Genomic DNA, 24456 nt, shown 5'->3' with positions numbered 1-24456 from the left:
TACTTATGTAAATGTAATATTTTAGTTTTTTATATTTAATACATTTGCAAAAATGTATAACAACTATTTTAGCTTTTTCATTATGGGGTATTTTGTGTAGATTGAAGAGGATTTCTTTGTATTTAATCCATGTTGGAATATGTAAAAAAATGTGGAAAAAGTCTAGGGGTCTGAATGCTTTCCGAATCCACTGTATATTTGTATGTCCACTGTATATTAACTGTATATCCACTATTTATTCACTGTATATCCACTGCTCATCCTCTTATAACTCTATGCTCACTCTAACTAGTTTTATATAAGTATGTTGTCTGAGTATGTTGTCCATCACCAGTAGCATCATATCACCAAGTAACATTCTGAGTGTGTTGTCCATCACTAGTAGCATCATATCACCAAGTAACATTCTGAGTGTGTTGTCCATCACTAGTAGCATCATATCACCAAGTACACTTCTGAGTGTGTTGTCCATCACTAGTAGCATCATATCACCAAGTACACTTCTGAGTATGTTGTCCATCACCAGTAGCATCATATCACCAAGTAACATTCTGAGTGTGTTGTCCATCACTAGTAGCATCATATCACCAAGTAACATTCTGAGTGTGTTGTCCATCACTAGTAGCATCATATCACCAAGTACACTTCTGAGTGTGTTGTCCATCACTAGTAGCATCATATCACCAAGTACACTTCTGAGTATGTTGTCCATCACCAGTAGCATCATATCACCAAGTAACATTCTGAGTGTGTTGTCCATCACTAGTAGCATCATATCACCAAGTACACTTCTGAGTGTGTTGTCCATCACTAGCAGCATCATATCACCAAGTAACATTCTGAGTGTGTTGTCCATCACTAGCAGCATCATATCACCAAGTACACTTCTGAGTGTGTTGTCCATCACTAGTAGCATCATATCACCAAGTAACATTCTGAGTGTGTTGTCCATCACTAGTAGCATCATATCACCAAGTAACATTCTGAGTGTGTTGTCCATCACTAGCAGCATCATATCACCAAGTAACATTCTGAGTGTGTTGTCCATCACTAGTAGCATCATATCACCAAGTACACTTCTGAGTATGTTGTCCATCACCAGTAGCATCATATCACCAAGTAACATTCTGAGTGTGTTGTCCATCACTAGTAGCATCATATCACCAAGTAACATTCTGAGTGTGTTGTCCATCACTAGTAGCATCATATCACCAAGTACACTTCTGAGTATGTTGTCCATCACCAGTAGCATCATATCACCAAGTAACATTCTGAGTGTGTTGTCCATCACTAGTAGCATCATATCACCAAGTACACTTCTGAGTATGTTGTCCATCACCAGTAGCATCATATCACCAAGTAACATTCTGAGTGTGTTGTCCATCACTAGTAGCATCATATCACCAAGTAACATTCTGAGTGTGTTGTCCATCACTAGTAGCATCATATCACCAAGTAACATTCTGAGTGTGTTGTCCATCACTAGTAGCATCATATCACCAAGTAACATTCTGAGTGTGTTGTCCATCACTAGCAGCATCATATCACCAAGTAACATTCTGAGTGTGTTGTCCATCACTAGTAGCATCATATCACCAAGTACACTTCTGAGTATGTTGTCCATCACCAGTAGCATCATATCACCAAGTAACATTCTGAGTGTGTTGTCCATCACTAGTAGCATCATATCACCAAGTACACTTCTGAGTGTGTTGTCCATCACTAGTAGCATCATATCACCAAGTACACTTCTGAGTATGTTGTCCATCACCAGTAGCATCATATCACCAAGTAACATTCTGAGTGTGTTGTCCATCACTAGTAGCATCATATCACCAAGTAACATTCTGAGTGTGTTGTCCATCACTAGTAGCATCATATCACCAAGTACACTTCTGAGTGTGTGTAAATGTACTTGTTGAATAAAGGTGATTCTGAAAACAGTCGTCATTCAATGAGATTTTAATCAAGGCTGTGTGGAATACATTGGATATCCAGGGAGAAACCAAGACAAGTCATGAACAATGTCTGTGTTTATACCTCTGCACTGAACAAACTTTACTCTGATAGCTTTTCAGCTATTTCAGTGTGGTTACGTCTCTTCTTCCAAGGCAGACAGAAGGTTAGTAAACCTCTGTCTTTATGTTGCTGACAGGAATCAGAAGCTATGATAATAACTGTAGGGCTTTTAGTCACTGTCCACTTCAGTGCAGGCAGACAGAGACAGACAGACAGAGGTAGACACTTTTCTCTGGTCAAGCGATGAAGCAGCAACTCTCCAACACAGAAGTGTCCTTGAGGCAGGGACAGCGTGCATACTAAGTCACTCATCACACACCTGAATTGCTATTTTTATCTCTGCCTCTGTGATGCCGGGTCTCACAGGCTGTCGTAAGCTCATCACAAACATTTATAAACACCCCTTGATTAGATCTAAAGCCACGCGCCACCCCCTTCACCAAGGTGACATTCTCCCATGTCCTATACACACACAACCTGACGGTGAACCTCCACGCCATGGAAGGGAAACATCCCTGTTGTGCTTTAGTCAACATTCCTGTCTACAGTACACGTGTACTGTACTACTGTACTGCCTCACACAGTCGGTTTCAAGGAATTGGTGTAAAATGTTTTTACTTGCCTAAGTTACGTGCCTGACTGCTGTGTTTGTCTGCCTCTCTCTGTCTGTCTGTCTGCCTCTCTCTGTCTATCTGTCTGCCTCTCTGTCTGTCTGTCTGTCTCTCTTTGTCTATCTGTCTGCCTCTCTGTCTGCCTCTCTCTGTCTATCTGTCTGCCTCTCTTTGTCTATCTGTCCGTCTGTCTGTCTGCCTCTCTCTGTCTATCTGTCTGTCTGCCTCTCTCTGTCTATCTGTCTGTCTGTCTGTCTGCCTCTCTTTGTCTCTCGGTCCGTCTGTCTGTCTGCCTCTCTGTCTGTCTGTTTGCCTGCCTGCCTGTTTATCTGCCTGTCCCTCTTTCCACCAGTCGGCCTGTCTTGACCTCTGTCCACCAGTCAGTCTGTCTTGACCTCTGTCCACCAGTCGGTCTGTCTTGACCTCTGTCCACCAGTCGGTCTGTCTTGACCTCTGTCCACCAGTCGGTCTGTCTTGACCTCTGTCCACCAGTCGGTCTGTCTTGACCTCTGTCCACCAGTCGGCCTGTCTTGACCTCTGTCCACCAGTCGGCCTGTCTTGACCTCTGTCCACCAGTCGGGTCTGTCTTGACCTCTGTCCACCAGTCGGTCTGTCTTTACCTCTGTCCACCAGTTGGTCTGTCTTGACCTCTGTCCACCAGTCAGCCTGTCTTGACCTCTGTCCCCAAGTCGGCCTGTCTTGACCTCTGTCCACCAGTCGGTCTGTCTTGACCTCTGTCCACCAGTCGACTTGTCTTGACCTCTGTCCACCAGTCGGCCTGTCTTGACATCTGTCCACCAGTCAGTCTGTCTTGACCTCTGTCCACCAGTCGGCCTGTCTTGACCTCTATCCACCAGTCGGCCTGTCTTGACCTCTGTCCACCAGTCGGTCTGTCTTGACCTCTGTCCACCAGTCGGCCTATCTTGACCTCCGTCCACCAGTCGGCCTGTCTTGACCTCTGTCCACCAGTCGGTCTGTCTTGACCTCTGTCCACCAGTCGGTCTGTCTTGACCTCTGTCCACCAGTCGACTTGTCTTGACCTCTGCGTTGCTGATCATAGCCTGCATTAACATGCTGCACCTCCCCTTATCACATGCCTCATCCAATCACTGTAGTTAATGGGGCTGCGCCCAGACACTCTGTTCTCTCATCAATCGAAACAAGGCACATGGACATAAAAATTCAAATGAAATGTGTGCAAAACTCATATTGAAAGTGTGAGTAGAGTACTATGGTAAATGGTTTGTTCGAGATAATGGTGGTTTCAGCAAACAGACAAACATGGTAAATTGTAGTATAAATAAATATTAGGGTTCTCATGCGCTGGTTGGCATTTATTGTCATGAATCTTGCCCTGGAGGCAGCTCTGCAGGGTTAAACCTAACCTTAACCACACTGCTAACCATAACGTCTACATTTCAATTAAAGTTAAATGATCAAATGTTTGTTTTCATTAATTTTTACAATATAGCCAATTTTGACTTTGCAAATGGCCCCGCCAGGGAAATCGCTCAGATCTGCATCCAGGGCAAGATTCATGACAATAAATGTCTACCTGCTTCACATGCTTGATGTTGATGCACTTCATGGTGATGTGGCCAATGAAATCCGTTTAATAGCAGATTGTGCCTACCTCAGCTGGAAAGAGGGAGAGGACAAACTGACAAGGAGTCAGACAAATGTCATTATAGGGGAACGATGTGTGTTTTCATTATTGCTCTCTAGTTTCAAAATCCAACCTTAACCTTTACCTCACTCTCAACTGCTCAAATTATTAGCATGTTTTATGGTTTAAACATACTAATTACATGACAGTTACACGGAAAGATAATATGAAGCTCATGAAGTCTATTTATGAATTTTGGAAACTCACCCAGAGTTTGAATACAGTAGCCTATATACAGTAGATAACAAATATTATGGAGGAAGTTGAATGAAGGGTTCCCCGGTGGAAGTTGAATGAAGGGTTCCCCGGTGAAAGTTCACTCTGGTGTATTGGGTTGAAGTGGGAGGTGTGTATTAGTGTGCATGTGTGACATATATAAAGTATCTCTTGGTTCTTAAAATTATTTGTGCAATCATGTGTAACAGAATAACTTTAGACCGTCCCCTCGCCCATACCCGGGCGCGAACCAGGGACCATCTGTACACATCAACAACTGACACCCACGAAGCATCATTACCCATCGCTCCACAAAAGCCACGGCCCTTGCAGAGCAAGGGGAACTACTACTTCAAGGTCTCAGAGCAAGTGACGTCACCGATTGAAACGCTATTTAGCGCGCACCGCTAACTAAGCTAGCCGTTTCACATCCGTTACACATGCCTGGTTGATGTTTGATGCCTTTTGTAATTGGTGAACTGTAAAACGTAATTACACTGAACACAATATAAACGCAACATGCAACAATATCTAAGAACTTACTGAGGAACAGTTCATATGAGGAAATCAGTCAATTGAAATAAATACATTTGTCACTAATCTATAGATTTCACATGATTGGGAATACAGATATGCATCTGTTGGTCACAGATACCTTAAAGAAAAAGTAGAGCTGTGGATCAGAAAACCAGTCAGTATCGGTGTGACCGCCATTTGCCTCATGCAGCGCGACACATCTCCTTTGCATAGAGTTGATCAGGCTGTTGATTGTGGCCTGAGGGATGTTGTCCCCACTCCTCTTCAATGACTGTGAGAAGTTGATGGATATTGCCGAGAACTAGAACACGCTGTCGATCCAGAGCATCCCAAACATGCTCAATAGGTGACATGTCTGATGAGTATGCAGGCCAAGAACTAGGACATTTTCAGCTTCCAGGAATTGTGTACAGATCCTTGCGACATGGGGCTGTGCATTATCATGCTGAAACATGAGGTGATGGCGACGGATGAATGGCACGACACTGGGCCTCAGGATCTCGTCACGTTATCTCTGCGCATTCAAATTGCCTTTGATGAAGTGCAATTGTGTTCATTGTTCGTAGCTTATGCCTCCCCATACCATAACCTCACCGCCCCCATGGGGCACTCTGTTCACAACGTTTACATCACCAAACCGCTCGCCCGGACGACACCATACACACTGTCTGTCATCTGCCCGGTACAGTTGAAACCGGGATTCATCTGTGAAGAGCACACTTCTCCAGCGTGCCAGAGGCTATGGAAGGTAAGAATTTCCCCACTGAAGTCTGTTACGACACCAAACTGCAGTCAGGTCAAGACCCTGGTAAGGACGACGAACACACAGATTAACTTTCCTGAGACAGTTTCTGACAGTTTGTGCAGAACTTCTTTGGTTGTACAAACCCACAGTTTCATCAGCCGTCTGGGTGGCTGGTCTCAGATGATCCTGTTGGTGAAGAAGCCTGATGTGGAGGTCCTGGGTTGGCGTGGTTACACAAATTTCAGAGAAATAAGCTGTTGGTGCGTATGGAACATTTTGGGGATCAAAAATCGCAGCTCATTAAACATGTTGCATTTATATTTTTGTTCAGTGTAGTTCTGCTAACTCCATTTTTGGTAGGAACCTGTTGTCAAGAACCATTCGAGTAACCCAACTCAAAGTATTTCAGTGTTCAATACTTAAAGTAATGGTTATCATTTTAAGTTGTAAATACTTAACAGTTTTGTGTTTTATAAACTTTTAAAAACTAAATTGCATGATGTATTCTGAACTGTAATGAAGTTACTTGAACATGAATATTTGTTGTAGCGAACATAAAAATGTAGGGCCCGTTCTACTTAAATTATTCATCTTCCTTACACTTTTTTTGCAAGTGTAAATAGTTCTAATTAGTAATTTTCAGTGGTTGTGTCTAAATATTTAACATTGTTTTATATATGTGACAATGTGCTATTTTAACCCACGTTAGCAGGCATTGTTGAGCACAGTGCTCATTCCTCTAGCTAGCAGATAGCGCTGTAAACATCCCAGGGTGCTGCATTAGCTTCTGTCGCTAAGAGTTGTGCACATGACCTTGTTGATGGTGGGAATGGATTGTCTCATTATTGAACGTCAATTTGACCAAAGGGTTTTGATGTCCGTTCATCATGATCAATTATACCTGATAGCACAACAAACTGCTTATTACTATTTTAGAAATATATGTTAAATATAAACCGAGTGGCGCAGCGGTCTAAGGCACTGCATCACAGTGGTAGAGGAGTCACTACATACCCGGGTTTGATCCCGGGCTGTATCACAACCGGCCGTGATCGGGAGTCCTATAGGGCGGCGCACAATTGGTAATCAATGTCTGACTACTTCTTTATTATTTTACATAAAGATGTAAAACTATAGAATCAAGTAAGAACAATTTATTTAATACATGTTATATTGACTTTAAAATATTAAATAACCATAACTTGTAAAAACGCAACTTTAGATTAGCAGAACATAAATAAATATACTGAACAAAAACATAAATACAACATGTAAAGTGTTGGTCCCATGTTTCATGAGGTGAAATAAAAGATCCCAGGAATGTTCCATATGCACAAAAAAGCTTATTTCTCTCAAGTTGTGTTGACATCCCTGTTCGTGGCATGTCTCCTTTGCCAAAATAATCCATCAACCTGAAAGGTGTGGCATATCAAGCAGCTGATGAAACAGCATGATCATTATACAGGTGCACCTTGTGCAGGGGGAAAATAAACGGCCTCTCTAAAATGTGCAGTTTTGTCACACAACACAATGCCACAGATGTCTGATATAAATACTATGCATGCCAGTATCTCTTGGCTAAGAGTTGAGGAGAGACTGACTGCATCACTTCTTCATTTTATAAGAAACATGAATGTGTTGAAAATCTCAAATTGCTTGCATAGTCAACTTACACACAGCTCTGACACACACACTTACCCCACCAGACATGCCACCAGGGGTCTTTTCACAGTCCCCAAATCCCGAACAAATTCAAGAAAGCTCTGTTCCATTTCATATTGCTCCAATAAACAGCAAACCTGGTTTCAAAAAACAGATAAAGCAACACCTCGCGGCACAACACCTCTCCCCTATTTGACCTAGATAGTTTGTGTGTATGCATTGACATGTTGACATGCTACGTGTGCCTTTTTAAATATGTATGTAGTTCTGTCCTTGAGCTGTTCTTGTCTATTAATGTTCTGTATTATGTCATGTTTCATGTTTTGTGTTGGACCCCAGGAAGAGTAGCTGCTGCTTTTGCAACAGCTAATGGGGATCCTAATAAAATACCAAATGTCTCATGTTTTGAGGGAGCGTGCAATTGGCACGCTGACCTCCACATCGGGATTCTTCACCTGCAGGATCGTCTGAGACCAGCCACCTGGACAGTTGATGAAACTGAGGAGTATTTCTGTCTATAATAAAGCCCTTTTGTGGGTTAAAACTAATTCTTAGTGGGTGGGCCTTGCTCCCAAGTGGGTAGACCTATGTCCTCCCAGGCCCACCTATAGTACGGCTACGACACTGCCCAGTCTTAGATTAGGGCCTAATGAGTTTATTTCATTTGACTGATTTCCTTATGTGAACTGTAACTCAGTAAAATTGTTGAAATTGTTGCATGTTGTGTTTATATTTTTGTTCAGTATAGTTATATTTACTCAATAACCTACAATTGAACTGTACTCAAAAACATTAAGTGACTAGAAATCTTATTGACATATGAGTTAGTTCCACTTTTATGATTTTAGTTCTATTGACCATTGGATATTTTTTAGTAGCGACTACTCAATTTCTTTAATGAGTTAAGCAGTTACTTTTTACAATGTGTAAACTATGTCCAGTTTCCACTCTAGTGCAATCAGTCTTCTTTAGTGAACATCCATGTTGCATGAAAGTTATGGGGCAATGACAGTTGTGAAACAATGACATTTGATTGAAAAGATAGACATTTAAAACACAAACTGATTTCCCTTATTTCCCACCTTCACTTCCTGAAATGTAGGCTATTGTTCAAAAGCGATCACGTGCCAAAGTGTTATCCTCCAGGATCCTTAATCCAGGATCGTCATCAGATTAAGATTATGCCCAGGGACCCCCCATTTATGAGACCGATGGAGATGGAGTGCCCGCCACTGAACCAGGGCGGAGCTTGGCCAGATTACCCCTCTCGGTTCATTTTAGATAGCCTACCCCCCGCCCTCTGTGCATCTCTCCCTGCCTCCGTCAGTCATCCTCCCAGGTAACTCTGGTCCAGACAATGCGCGGCTGGCAACTGCTGCTGTCCGTGTAGTTGGCTCTCTACAGGGCCTTCTCCCACACAGTATACCTCATCCTCCGACTGCTAGAGACAATCCGCATGCGGAGCGGTCATCGCGCGCACCGTGGCGAATTTTCACTTGATTTTCTGTCGCAGAAAAGAGTGGTCCCTATAGCTTGCCAGTATTTCGGAATATGGTGGTCCTTGTTAAATATGAATGAGTTCTAATTTTTTACGTCTTAAATGGCAGTGATGGATACAGTTTTAGAATCCGCATGAAAATTGAAGTTTTGCGTTTCGTTTTATTCATTAAAGCTTGCAAAATGCGTCGTGTCTGAAGCAGAATCTACGGTCTCGACCAAATCAGCCCAGGACCTGCGTATGAAAAAAGCAAACCCGTGCTTTCCTAATATTTAGCAAACATTGCATTTGGCTTGCATTCACCCCCAGTTTTGGATTGATCGGTTGCGTCAGCGTTGGAAGCGGCTGTGGAGAACCCCATAGCTTTCGGCATGATTTGATGTAACTGGATTTTTTAACAGGGTAACTGGATATCTCTTACCTTTTAACTGAGAACAGCTACATTCAAGTCAAGAAGCAAACTCCATCAAGAGATAGATCCATCCCTATATGGACTAAATCTTGGTTCTTCGGGATTTAAAACTAGCAAATCACACGCATCTTGTTCGGCGCTTCTTGGGAAAATAGCCTTAAACTGTGGGAGACATGAAAGTTGTTTCAGCAGTGTTGTTCCTTGCCATAATTTGGAGTCAGGAGTGGGAGCCCGTGCTTTCTGATTCAATCATACACATCGGTAAGTTGCCTTCTTCCAACATCAGTAGGCTAATAAGGATGCCATGCCTCTGTGCATAGATTTGCCTCTGCATAGATTTTTGGTATACGCAAATAATTTGTACCACCACACACCACTAACGGTGTGGACATTGTCAGTTCCCGTAGCATGATATTGGTACACGGATACACTATTATTAAATATAAGCAATTAATCCCCCCCCCCCCACAAAAAAATAATAATAATGTATTTAACAGCATGCGCCATTGCGCATAATGGCTAATGAAGTTGCCTGCTGAGTTTTGGGTATTTCATCTCATGTTTTTATATTTAATAACGTAAAGGCGGGAAATGTGAAGAACTAAAATGTAATATGAACATAGTGATTAGCCTATGGGTATTGTGTTTACTGTCTCAAATCGCCTGCTACCTGAAAACAGGTGATGTGAAAAGTCCGTGATGTCTGCGGATTAGGGAGGAATATGCTGATATTCTATTTCTTGAAACAATGTATCCACATTTACGTGTAACCTACGTGCAATGCAGCTGGAATAGCCTTAACAATATAGGCCCGTGCCTACCACTGTGGGAAGTGTGGTCATGTTGAGTGGCATATCGAAAAGGGGTGTAGGAAAATTGTTGTTAGATACTTCTTATCATGTAGGATGTAAGAGAAGGGTCAGCTGAGAGATGTCTGCATCGTGCATGTCTTGTGCGCATGTATATAGGTTACTATTTGGATGGACATGAATTGTGATATCAAATGGGGGAAAATCCACTCGTGTGTGTGTGTGTGTGTGTGCGTGAGAGAGAGATGCACACCAATTTAGGGTCAACGATCGCACCTTGCAGCACACTGATGGTTATAAAATGTTACAAGCAAGATAACCCCGATAGAGCTACAGGCCTAGAGGCTATGTGCTTAACATAAAAATCTACAGGTTTACCTAATCTAAAACCACTATTTCTATATATTAGCTTGTAATCCCTTAACCTGTTTAGTACATTGGCCTTCTTTATATTTGATTATTCCAACCCCCAATACTCTGATAGCCTATTGTGAGGTCATTATTTTGCAATGCATTTCTGACTTGTTGCACACCTGACAAAAGTCGATTTAATGCATCAGAAACATTAGCCAAGGTACGCCAAGGTGATTTACATGAGTTTATTTGTAGCTGTTTGTCAAGATCAGGGATTCGTTTATGGACGGTCTTTGGGCAAGGTTAGTTTACTCCAATGAAAAACGGGGAATATTTATCCTATTTATATTGAATATTTTCCCGGTTTTAACGAAGCCTACTTTAAATGTCCTTCTTTTTCATCTGAATGCCAATAACCCGTTTTTTGTTCTCTTATCCTCGATAAGTATCATTTGGTTGTGTTTTTGAGTCTTTGTTTAATTCCCAACCCTCAATCGATAGTTCGTTTCCATTCTTTGACGTTTGTATTTAGAATCACTACATGAAAGGTTACCCTTATCCTTACCCTCCCTGGTGGAAATGGCAGACTATAGGCCACTTGTTTGTTTTGATATATCCTTGCATTGCACGATCAAGTGAGAAATCAAGCAAGACAGCATAAAAAACAACATGGTAGGCCTAATTATTGTGGAACAAAATGCTTTAATTTAAGTCTTTAGGCCTACATTGTCTACCTAAACGAGTGGAAGGTCAGGGGAATGAAAAGCTACAGTATATTAAGCATCACTTTGACGATGTCAGAAGTAATCCCTTTCTAATCTCTTTGTTGCTGTTAAAGAAAGAATGGGGGGGGAGAACCCTGACGTCAACCCAGAGATAGCACTACCGCATTATCCTTTCCTGTGACGCGGGAATTTTAGGTAGGCATTTTCATTTTGCGCGCATTACTTGATCACCGAGGAGCCTTCTAATGATCTGCATGCTGAAGGGAGAGCCCGTGCGCCGTGCACTGCATCGCAATGGCCCGGCGCTTTATGAGGCTATTCAGTAAGTCACTGTGATTTATGTCGCTGGAAAGCAACAAAGTCCCTGGTATTATCCGAGCTGCCTGGCACCGTCCTCACACACCACATCCACCCGCTCACCATGCACTAATGCAGAGGAGGCAAACATTCCCGCACGACAGTCCCACTTCAGGCTACTTTGTTGCCCCCGCTTAAGGTTCATGATTCCCTGTTTAAAGTGGATGCCTCTGTTTATGTTTTGCACCTGGTCAAATCTAATGTGCACAACTCGAAATGCTGGAGGGTTAGGTTTATTATAATCCCCCCCCTAGTGGTTGTTCTGAGTCTTTATAGCCTTTCAAACGGTCATTTTGTATTAATATTCAACACTTCCCAATACTCCTGAGAAGGGAAAAACATATTTATTATTTATCTTTTAAATCATATAATTTTCACATTATTTATGATCTGAACCGAATGATAGGTTAGATCTTCCTCAGGGAGAATGTGTGGTTCGAGAGGCTGTTTTATTCAGCTGTAATATAAGAGAGAATTTGATCCACTGTTCCATCTTTGCCTTTGCCATGGTAGTGGAATTGAAACATGTGGGCCTTTAGAATGGGATGTTCCTGGGTGTTTTGCTAACCTGTTTTCTCAGCTGTCAAGATTCCTTCCTTTTTAACAATGAGCACGTTTGTGTGAAGGGATTCCTATCTATCCGCCTATCAGGTTATGTATCTGTGAGCTCTAACAGATCTGCAACTCCGTGTTTTTTTTTGCAGAAGATTTAACACCTCAGATTTCCTCTGTGTTAGGATGTCTGACTGCAGTACTGGATGTGACATAGACATATAGTATGTTGAGTGATTGTGAGGGGTTTCAGGTAATGTATGCTAAAGAAAATCCTGTTTTCAGTACTTTTCTGCAATCGCTGCCTCCCCTGTATTTATTCAAATTGAATTCAAATATCCTTTAGAATATCCTTTTCCAGAATAACGTACTGCCACAAGGCTTTACACGAGACAAGCTAAAGTATATCATTGCAATTTATTACATTAATTCTTTCTCTTCTACATTTTGTTTCCATCCTTATTATTACAAAATGTATTTTGAATCTACGGTGGAATAACATGGAGTCTAACCCTGTAAACAGTCAGCAGGTAAGGTAGGGTAGGTCAGGTGAACTGGGCCATTTCAAACATGCTATATTTGGAGAACAATCGAGGCCCTTATCCCAAGAACAAACTGATGATGAGGAGTATGTGTGTTGTAAAGGTTTTTGGCTTAATCCCCTCCTAATGCCCAGGCTAACCTCAGCATGCCGATGCCAGCTGTGTGTGTGTGTGTGTGTGTGTGTGTGTGGACGGGAAGCCAATGGGACAGTTAGGCATGTAGCAATAACCTTGCCTCCATTCAAGAGCAGTTTTGCATGTTTTCCGAGCGTAGAGAGAGTTGACAGTAAATTTACAGCACTATTTAACGATCCTGGTTATAAAGGCAAACGGTAGCACAAGTAAGTGTGATCCTCGATGGAGCTCCCAGCGAAGGGGGGAGGCTCTGCTAGCCTGTATGTTCATCATGCCATATATTTCTAATTGACTGATTGACTTCAAAAGCCTGCTGATAGTTCCAGGATATGCTCAATTAGTTGCCATGGTAAGTTGGTCCACTGGCTTGGCTGCACGACTCCACTAACGGGTCATGCTAAGTCTTTTACATTCTGCTTTCCTCACAGTTCACTGGGGTGAATCGTCCTCCAGAAATCTCTGTTGGTTTTCCCAGTGGGCCAGTCCCAAAACACACATGGCAAATGGGAACACATGCACCACTACCACTCACTAACTCTGGCACTCCTGCACTTTAGCCCTACCTAGAACCAATAAAAGAGGTTTCTAACCTCAAGGGTCTTTTTCCTGGTTAAATAAACTAGAAGGGCCACAGAGCTTCATATGCTCATAAATCATTGAGCATGCTGTGTACAGATACATACATCCTACTTTTTATTTTACAAGACTTTAACCTTTATGTTAACAGGGAAAACGTTGGTTGTAGATAAATGAGAGAGAAGTGAATAAAGAACATAGCTAGAGAGGCAGACAGGAAACCAAGTCATTCATGTGTTTTACCAGTTCTCTTATTGTAGGCCTGAGGACTGTGCTGTGTATGCCATATAGATAGTATGCTGGTCCTGTGTGGCCTAGGGTGTTTTCACATATACGGTGCCTTCAGAAAGTATTCACACCCCTGGTCTTTTTCCACATTTTGTTTTGTTACAGCCTGAATTTAAAATGGATTAAATTGAGATTTTGTGTAACTGACCTACACACAATACACCATAATGTCAAAGTGGAATTATGTTTTTCAAATATTTTTTCAAATTAATAAAAAATGAAATGCTGAAATGCCTTGAATCAATAAGTATTCAACCCATTTGTTATGGCAAGGCTTAATAAGTTCAGGAGTAAAAATATGCTTAATTTACAAGTCACATGATAAGTTGCATGGACTCAGTGAGTGTGCAATAATAATGTTTAACATAATTTTTGAATGACTACCTCATATCTATACTCCACACATACAATTTTCTGTAAGGTCCCTCAGTTATGCAGTGAATCAGGAACCAATACACGCAGTCAGTCAGGAAAGCAAAGGCTAGCTTTTTCAAACAGAAATTTGCATCTGTAGCTCTAACTCCAAAAAGTTTTGAGACACTGTAAAGTCCATGGAGAACAAGAGCACCTCCTCCCAGCTGCCCACTGCAATGAGACTAGGTAACACGGTCACCACTGATAAACCCATGATAATCAAACATTTCAATAAGCATTTCTCTACGGCTGGCCATGCCTTCCTCCTGGCTACTCCAACCCCGGGCAACAACTCTGCCCCCCCCCCCCGCAGCTACTCGCCCGAGCCTCCCCAGCTTCTCCTTCGCCTAAATCCAGATAGCAGATGAGCTGCAAAGACCTTCTAAACCTGGACCCGTACAAATCAGTTGGGCCAGACAATCTGGACCCTCTCTTTCTAAAACTATCCGTCGCCATTGTTGCAACCCCTATTACCAGCCTGTTCAACCTCTCCTTCGTATCGTCCGAGATCCCCAAGGATTGGAAAGCTGCTGCGGTCATCCCCCTCTTCAAAGGGGGTGACACTCTAGACCCAAACTGCTACAGACCCTTATCTATCCTACCCTGCATCTCTAAAGTCTTCAAAAGCCAAGCTAATAAACAGGTCACTGACCATTTCGAATGCCACCGTCTGTTCTCCGCTGTACAATCTGGTTTCACGGGTGCATCTCAGCCACGCTCAAGGTCCTAAACGACATCATAACCGCCATCGATAAAAGACAGTACAGTGCAGCCATCTTCATCGACCTGGCCAAGGCTTTCGACTCTGTCAATCACTGTATTCTTATCTGCAGACTCAACAGCCTTGGTTTCTCAAATGACTGCCCCGTCTGGTTGACCAACTTCTTTGCAGACAGAGTTCAGTGTGTCAAATCGGAGAGCCTGTTGTCCGGACCTCTGGCAGTCTCTATGGGGGTGCCACAGGGTTCAATTCTCGGGCCGACTCTTTTCTCTGTATATATCAATGATGTCGCTCTTGCTGCGGGTGATTCCCTGATCCACCTCTACGCAGACGATACCATTCTGTATACTTCTGGCCCTTCCTTGGACACTGTGCTAACTAACCTCCAAACAAGCTTCAATGCCATACAACACTCCTTCCGTGGCCTCCAACTGCTCTTAAACGTTAGTAAAACCAAATGCATGCTTTTCAAACGTTCGCTGCCTGCACCCGCCCGCCTGACTAGCATCACCACCCTGGACGGTTCTGACCTAGAATATGTGGACAACTATAAATACCTAGGTGTCTGGCTAGACTGTAAATTCTCCTTCCAGACTCATATTAAAAATCTCCAATCCAAAGTCAAATCTAGAATCGTCTTTCTATTTCGCAATAAAGCCTCCTTCACTCACTCTGCCAAACTTACCCTAGTAAAACTGACTATCCTACCGATCCTCGACTTCAGCGATGTCATCTACAAAATAGCTATTCAGAAAACTGGATGCAGTCTATCACAGTGCCATCTGTTTTGTTACCAAATCACCTTATACCACCCACCACTGCGACCTGTATGCTCTAGTTGGCTGGCCCTTGCTACATATTCGTCGCCAGATCCACTGGCTCCAGGTCGTCTATAAGTCTATGCTAGGTAGAGCTCCGCCTTATCTCAGCTCACTGGTCACGATAACAACACCCACCCGTAGCACACGTTACAGCAGGTATATCTCACTGATCATCCCCAAAGCCAACACCTCATTTGGCCGCCTTTCCTTCCAGTTCTCTGCTGCCAGTGACTGGAACGAATTGCAAAAATCGCTGAAGCTGGAGACTTATATTTCCCTCGCCAACTTTAAACACCATCTATCTGAGCTGCTAACCGATCGCTGCAGCTGTACACAGTCCATCTGTAAATAGCCCACCCAATCTACCTACCTCATCCCCATACTGTTTTTATTTACTTTTCTGCTCTTTTGCACACCAGTATCTCTACTTGCACATCATCATCTGCTCATTTATCACTCCAGTGTTAATCTGCTAAATCGTAATTCTTCGCTACTATGGCCTATTTATTGCCTACCTCCTCATGCCATTTGTACACACTGTATATAGACTTTCTTTTTTCCACTGTGTCATTGACTTGTTTATTGTGTTATTGGCTTGTTTATTATTTATTCCATGTTATTCCATGTGTAACTCTGTGTTGTTGTCTGTGTCACACTGCTTTGCTTTATCTTGGCCAGGTTGCAGTTGTAAATGAGAACTTGTTCTCAACTAGCCTACCTGGTTAAATGAAGGTGAAATAAAAAAATTACAAATACAGATTCAACCACAAAAACAAGGGAGGTTTTCCAATGCCTCACAAAGAAGGGAATCTATTGTTAGATGGGTAAAAAAAAAGCAGACATTCAATATCCCTTTGAGCATGGTGTCGGAAAGAGGAAGTAAACCGCTCAGTGATTTCACCATGAGGCCAATGGTGACTTTAAAACAGTTACGGACTTTAATGGCTGAGATAGGAGAAAACTGAGGATGGATCAACAACATTGTAGTAACTCCACAATACTAACCTAAATGACAGAGTGAAAAGAAGGAAGCCTGTACATAATACAAATATTCCAAAACATGCATCCTGTTTGCAACAAGGCGTTAAAGTAATACTGCAAAAATGTGGCAAAGCAATTCACTTTTTGTCCTGAATACAATGTGTTATGTTTGGGGGAATCCAATACAACACATTACTGAGTACCACTCTCCGCATTTTCAATCATAGTGGTGGCTGCGTCATGTTATGGGTATGCTTGTAATCTTTTAGGACTGGGGAGTTTTTCAGGATACAAAAATAAACGGAATGGAGCTAAGCACAGGCAATATCCTAGACGAAACCTGGTTCAGTCTGCTTTCCATTGACACTGGGAGATGAATTCACCTTTCTGCAGGACAATAACCTAAAACATAAGGCCAAATCTACACTGGAGTTGCATACCAAGAAGACGGTGAATGTTCCTGAGTGGCCGAGTTACAGTTTTGACTAAAATCTGAGTATTTTTTGTAAATCGTTGACAAGAAAATTACAATTAAATCCATTTTAATTTCACTTTGTAACACAACAAAAAAGTCAAGGGGTGTGAATACTTTCTGAAGGAATTGTAGTGCTTTTCAAAATAACCGATCTCACTCCTCTTTAAAGGGGACTCTGAGGTTAAAAAAAAGGCAAAATTACTGTCTTTGCTTTCACATTGTTATGTTTAGAAAGGAACCAAGATCCTTTCCCAACATTCACTCAATGCACTCTGGGTTTTGACAAAGAGCAGAACAAGCCATTCCATCAGAACGTGTTACGGACAGCTAGATATACCTACTTTCATTCTGAAAGCTAATAGATTGCATTTAGTTAAAACATGAAACATAATAATTATTATCAGAAGATAACATTAACATGTTAATATTAGTGGTAATTGAAAACTGTTCACCCAATGTAGGCTACTTTAAGAGCAAGCATTGATTTTGTAACCTATATTGTGATTCTCCCAAAATATTGCTGTCTTCTCACAATTCAAACCCCAAAATCGAATAAACAATTTATGAAGCTCTCTTAGCCTATATATCACATATTGCAAACAAGTAATAGTGTCAGTATAAAACTCCACAAGTTTGGAATTTCTGTGCATCCTTGACACTCGTTAATCAATATCCAAAAACAGCACACGTTATTTCATAATCTTCTCTCTTTTGTGGCACCAATGTGATGGGTTATGGGAAATTGTGTTGCTGTAGCTTAGTGTGTGGTGCGGGAATAATGACAAGCGAACCTGGAGAGCCTTGTGTTCACGTTGCCGTAAAAAAGGGAACCAAACCTTGGGATTTCAGGGAACCGAACTCAGACCAGCTCTTGAGAGGTTACTGTAGGTTCGCTTCGGTGGGTCTTTTGAGGGGTCTGAGTTCCTTTGGATTGCTCACACTGCACAAAAAAATTAAGCAAATCGCACTGAATTTACCAAGATTGGCTGAAAAGGACCAAGCTTGCATTGTCAGGATCATTGGTGCGATTCCCGCTGGGGCCACCACTACGAAAATGTATGCACGCACTACCGTGTTAGCTGCTTTGGATAGAACCATCCGCTGAACAGCATATATTATATTAATATACAGTACATGAGTTAGCTGGACATATTTCTCCATTATTCAGAGGGTGCATGGCAGAGAACATTTCTCAGCTGCATCGTATTTTCAAAGCCCTCATGTTGAAAACGAGAGTAATTTCCTGTGTGTTTAGTGAACAAGGACAAGGTCCCAGTTGACTGCAGCACCGCAGTACAGTAAGCACGCCAATCAAGGCTCGCGCGGAAGGCATTATTTCCCTGGTACATGATAATGATTATTATACATATTCTTGAATGGAAAATGTTAAGCATGGTTAATTGTGTGTCAGGTTTTATTCTCTCCTGGACTGACAGAATTAACTGTGAATACAAAGGTTTCACCTGGGTTGTCTGATTCCCCCTCAGTTCCAGTTAGGTAGTAAGAAATGAATAGAATGTAGAATTTTTTTGTTGCTGAAATATGAATAGAATCAATAGAAATCCCAAAGAAGACTTATTCAATTGGGACAAGATATTTGTTTTTGTAATGAAATAATGAACCATTTTGTTTTACGCACTAACTAAAGACAGACAAAAGATTTGAGTTTCCCTAAAATTATGAGTGCCAATTAGCTGAACAACGGAGGTTAGCTGACCCATTTCAATTAATAGTCAATAACAATGATCCAGACATACAGTATATGGCACAAGTATTCCGCTACACTTGCATTAACATCTGCTAACCATGTGTATGTAACCAATACAAATTTGATTTGATTTGATATTGTTGCAAAGGCTTGGACATCGCCTTCTGATTCACCTTGAATCGTTGTTGCTCCAGTCATCTTTCCAATCTACACTGAGTGTACAAAACATTTTCCGCCTCAGAACAGTCTCTTTTCAACGGGCATGGACACTACAAGGTGTCGGAAGCGTTCCCCAGGGATGCTGGCCCATGTTGACTCCAATGCTTCCCACAGTTGTCTCAAGTTGGCTGGATGTCCTTTGGGTGGTAGACCATTCTTGATAAGTATGGGAAACTGATTAGCATGAAAATAACTGCAGCATTACAGTTCTTGAAACACTCAAAACGGTGCGCCTGGTACCTACTACCATACCATGTTCAAAGACACTTAAATATTTTGTTTTGCCCATTTATCCTCTCAATGGCACATATACACAATCCATGTCTCAATTGTCTCAAGGCTTAAAAACCTTCTTTAACCTCTCTCCTCGTCTTCATCTATTCAGATTGAAGTGGATTTAACAAGTGCCATCAATAAGGGATCATAGCTTTCACCTGGATTAATCTAGTAGTTACAGTTTACCTCAGCGTTAACCTAGTGCTTAATGGTTACAGTTTACCTCAGCGTTAATCTAGTGCTTAATGGTTACAGTTTACCTCAGCATTAATGTAGTCATTACAGTTTACTTCAGGGTTAATGTAGTGGTTAGTGGTTACAGTATACCTGAGTATTAATCTACTGGTTAGTGGTTATAGTTTACCTCAGCATTAATCTACTGGTTACAGTTTACCTCAGCATTTATCTTGTGGTTACAGTTTACCTCAGTATTAATCTAGAGGTTAGAGTTCACCTCAGTATTAATCTTGTGGTTACAGTTTACCTCAGCGTTAATCTAGTGTTTAGTGGTTACAGTTTACCTCAGCATTAATCTAGTGGTTACAGTTTACCTCAGCATTAATGTAGTGGTTACAGTTCACCTCAACATTAATCTAGTAGTTACATTTTGCCTCAGTATTCATCTTTAACCCTGGTCTTTTACACATAGCACGGAACAACCAGGCTCACAGATGCAAGCAGTCATTGTTATTATACAGTATTAAGTACTGCATCAAAATACAGTTGGATTGGCGTGTGTCAAGAACTGCAACGCTGCTGGGTTTTTCATGCTCAACAGTTTTCTGTGTGTATCAAGAATGGTCCACCACCCAAAGGACCAATATGTGGTTTATTGGTTGACTATATCATTTGTAGTCAGGACGTCATTGTTGTTGGACAAACAGCTCTGACTAGCAAGAGGGAAACAAAAAATGCAACAAAATATATATATATATATATTTTTTTTTTACAGTAAATACAAGTCATACTCAACATAACAGTGACAAAACAGTTGAACAAGAAGGGGATGAAATCTGTCAGGCCAGGAGAGAAATGCCTGGCTTTACCAAGCACCACATTACTCTCTCCAGACAGAGAGAGATGGAGCTGAGCCTCCTTGGGAGAGGCTGTGTCTGTGGTAATCATTACCCTGCCTTCTTTAGAGCCCTCTGGCCTTTTACTTTCATTTGTTGTTTTCTCTTCCCTTCTCTCCAGGCCCTCTCACTTTCTCCCCTTGTCACCTCCCCTCTTCACCTCAAAGTCACAATGGGTAGAAAGCCTTCAGATATCTTTGTCTTCTGCCCCCCCGTTTCACCTGTCGTCTCTTAGATGAAGAAGAGCCAGAGTGCTGAAATATTTAACCCTTGCTGCTCTCTTCCTCCCATTCTCCTATGTTTCTAACCCCATCGTTCCTCTACATTATAAGCATAAGGAAATTATTGTTTATGTATTAGAGTTATTTTTAGGTGTAATCTGAAATGGCTACTGCTGTGCAATATTCATGTTGATTCCATCTCACAGATTGTCAGTCCTTCCATAGCTCCATCTATGAATTTGAGGGTGGTTCCATTTCTCCAGCCCCATCCATTAACTTTATAGAAAACCAAGTGGCCAGGTTGCGCTTAGGCTGAAATACATATTCAACTTTAATGAAATAGACTACTGTATTTACTACCTTTATCCAATGCACTTGGCATCCTCGATTCCAAGAAATTGATGGAAGGATGTTGAAAATATTTCCACAGAACATCTGATTATTCTTAAAAGAAATGTCTAGATGTCTTTGTCGGGGATAATGACAGAATTCCCATAAACTTTTCTTCAGCAGATCAAAGCATGCAAGGTTGCATATTTGGACAGTTTTACTTTTGACAGATATTTTTTTCTTTGTATTAAATAAAATGAATTAGAACTCATGCGGTAATCCTTATGCAAATACCTTATTCAATTACTGCCTGTCCTAAGCATAAGTCTTGTAAATCTTAAAAAGTTAAGCTTTAAATCCTCTTTAGGAGAAGCCCACTCTAATCATCTAGATATTGTTGTTTTTGCCCCACTAATTCCTTTGATTTCATGTGACCCTGAAATGGAACATGGCTCTGTTTTCTCAGGAAAGGTGAAACCTTGCCCGCCACCTCATCATCATTCAGACCCCCACTGTGTCCAATATAAGTGGAGCAACTCACTGAAGTGTTGCAGCTAATAGGACTACACTATATACAATAGAACTACACTATATACAATAGGACTACACTATATACAATAGGACTACACTATATACAATAGGACTACACTATATACAATAGGACTACACTATATACAATAGGACTACACTATATACAATATAACTACACTATATACAATAGGACTACACTATATACAATAGGACTACACTATATACAATAGAACTACACTATATACAATAGGACAGTAACATCATTAAGATGGGGGCAGTGGTGTAAAGACGAGTTCAAGGATGGTTGGGGGAGGGTGTAAAGAAGAGTTCTAGGAGGGTGGGGGTGTAAAGAACAGTTCTAGGAAGGTGGGGGATGTAAAGAAGAGTTCTAGGAAGGTGGGGGAGGGTGTAAAGAAGAGTTCTAGGAAGGTGGGGAGGGGTGTAAAGATGAGTTCTAGGATGGTGGGGGAGGGTGTAAAGAAAAGTTCTAGTATGGTGGGGGAGGGTGTAAAGAAGAGTTCTAGGAAGGTGGGGGAGGGTGTAAAGAAGAGTTCTAGAAAGGTGGGGGTTTAAAAGGCGGGGGGGGGTATGAGTTCTAGGAAGGTGGGGGATGTAAAGAAGATTTCTAGGAGGGTGGGGGAGGGTGTAAAGAAGAGTTCTAGGAAGGTGGGGGTGTAAAGATGAGTTCTAGGAAGGTGCGGGGTGTTAGGAAGAGTTCTAGGAGGGTGGGGGTGTAAAGATGAGTTCTAGTAGGGTGGGGGAGGGTGTAAAGAAGAGTTCTAGGAAGGTGGGGAGTGTAAAGAACTGTTCTAGGATGGTGGGGGTGTAAAGAAGAGTTCTAGGAAGGTGGGGGGTGTAAAGAAGGGTTCTAGGTAGGTGGGGGCGTGTAAAGAAGAGTTCTAGGAGGGCGGTGGGGTGTAAAGACGAGTTCTAGGAGGACTGGGGGTGTAAAGATGAGGTCTAGGAAGGTGGGGTGTGTGAAGAAGAGTTCTAGGAGGGCTGGGGGGTGTAAAGATGAGTTCTAGGAAGGTGGGGGTGTAAAGAAGAATTCTAGGAAGGTGGGGGTTAAAGATGAGTTCTAGGAAGGTGGTGGGTGTAAAGAAGCGTTCTAGGAAGGTGGTGGGTGTAAAGAAGAGTTCTAGGAAGGTGGGGGTGTAAAGAGTATGGTGGGGGAGGGTGTAAAGAAGAGTTCGTTCTAGTATGGTGGGGGGGAGGGTGTCAAGAAGAATTCTAGGAAGGTGGGGGGTGTAAGGATGAGTTCTAGGATGGTGGGGGAGGGTGTAAAGAAGAGTTCTAGGATGGTGGTGGGGGGGGGGGTGTAAATTAGTGTTCTAGGAAGGTGGGGGTGTGTAAAGAAGTGTTCTAGGAGAGTGGGGGGTGTGTAAAGATGAGTTCTAGGAAGGTAGGGGGGGGTATAAAGAAGAGTTCTAGTATGGTTGGGGGAGGATGTAAAGAAGAGTTCTAGGAAGGTGGGGGAGGGTGTAAAGAAGAGTTCTAGGAAGGTGGGGGAGGGTGTAAAGATGAGTTCTAGGATGGTGGGGGGGGGTGTAAAGAAAAGTTCTAGTATGGTGGGGGGGGGGTGTAAAGAAGAGTTCTAGGAAGGTGGGGGAGGGTGTAAAGAAGAGTTCTAGAAAGGTGGGGGTGTAAATATGAGTTCTAGGAAGGTGGGGGATGTAAAGAAGATTTCTAGGAGGGTGGGGGAGGGTGTAAAGAAGAGTTCTAGGAAGGTGGGGGGGGTGTAAAGATGAGTTCTAGGAAGGTGCGGGGTGTTAAGAAGAGTTCTAGGAGGGTGGGGGTGTAAAGATGAGTTCTAGTAGGGTGGGGGAGGGTGTAAAGAAGAGTTCTAGGAAGGTGGGGAGTGTAAAGAACTGTTCTAGGATGGTGGGGGTGTAAAGAAGAGTTCTAGGAAGGTGGGGGTGTAAAGAAGGGTTCTAGGAAGGTGGGGGTGTAAAGATGAGTTCTAGGTAGGTGGGGGGGGGTGTAAAGAAGAGTTCTAGGAGGGCGGTGGGGTGTAAAGACAGGGTGTAAAGAAAAGTTCAGTTATTAGAAGGTGGGGGTGTAAAGAAGAGTTCTTTGAAGGTGGGGGTGGTGTAAAGAAGAGTTCTAGGATAGCGGGGGGTGTAAAGATGAGTTCTAGGACGGTGGGGGTGTAAAGAAGGGTTAACGGAAGTGGGGGGGGTGTAAAGAAGAGTTCTAGGAAGGTGGGGGAGGGTGTAAAGAAGTGTTCTAGTATGGTGGGGGAAGGGTGTAAAGAAGAGTTCTAGGAAGGTGGGGGGTGTAAAGAAGAGTTCTAGGAAGGTGGGGGTGTAAAGAAGAGTTCTAGGATGGTGGGGGGAGGGTGTAAAGAAAAGTTCTAGTATGGTGGGGAGGGTGTAAAGAAGAGTTCTAGGAAGGTGGGGGTGTAAATATGAGTTCTAGGAAGGGGGATGTAAAGAAGATTTCTAGGAGGGTGGGGGAGGGTGTAAAGAAGAGTTCTAGGAAGGTGGGGGTGTAAAAGAAGAGTTGTAGTACGGTGTGGGGAGGGTGTAAAGAAGAATTCTAGGAAGGTGGGGGGTGTAAAGAAGAGTTCTAGGAAGGTGGGGGTGTAAAGAAGAGTTCTAGTATGGTGGGGGAGGGTGTAAAGAAGAGTTCTAGGAAGGTGGGGGTGTAAAGAAGAGTTCTAGTATGGTGGGGGGGGGTGTAAAGAAGAATTCTAGGAAGGTGGGGGTGTAAAGATGAGTTCTAGGAAGGTGGGGGGTGTAAAGAAGAGTTCTAGGAAGGTGGGGGGTGTAAAGAAGAGTTCTAGGAAGATGGGGGGTTTAAAGATGAGTTCTAGTATGGTGGGGGGGTGTAGGGTGTAAAGAAGAATTCTAGGAAGGTGGGGGCTGTAAAGATGATTTCTGGGGAGGTGGGGAGCATGTAAAGGAGAATTCTAGTATGGTGAGGGGGATGGTGTAAAGAAGAGTTCTAGGAAGGTTGGGGGTATAAAGAACTGTTCTAGGA

General features: G+C 42.4%; 1 protein-coding gene across 2 annotated transcripts in view; it reads left to right on the top strand.

Moving 5' to 3' along the window:
* Positions 1-8769: 8769 nt before the first annotated feature.
* Positions 8770-24456, top strand: part of LOC112249431 (glutamate receptor ionotropic, delta-2) — a 724520-nt gene continuing 708833 nt past the window's right edge. For both annotated transcript variants that reach the window (XR_006083189.1, XM_042320306.1), the window contains exon 1: positions 8770-9627. Coding sequence is in view for 1 of the 2 variants with exons in the window: in XM_042320306.1 (XP_042176240.1) it covers positions 9540-9627 (88 nt within the window). In the remaining variant the exon portion in view is untranslated. The remainder of the gene's footprint in view (positions 9628-24456) is intronic.

Source organism: Oncorhynchus tshawytscha, linkage group LG04, assembly GCF_018296145.1.
Source record: "Oncorhynchus tshawytscha isolate Ot180627B linkage group LG04, Otsh_v2.0, whole genome shotgun sequence".
NCBI lineage: Eukaryota > Metazoa > Chordata > Actinopteri > Salmoniformes > Salmonidae > Oncorhynchus > Oncorhynchus tshawytscha.
This window is presented reverse-complemented; position numbering and strand designations above follow the sequence as displayed.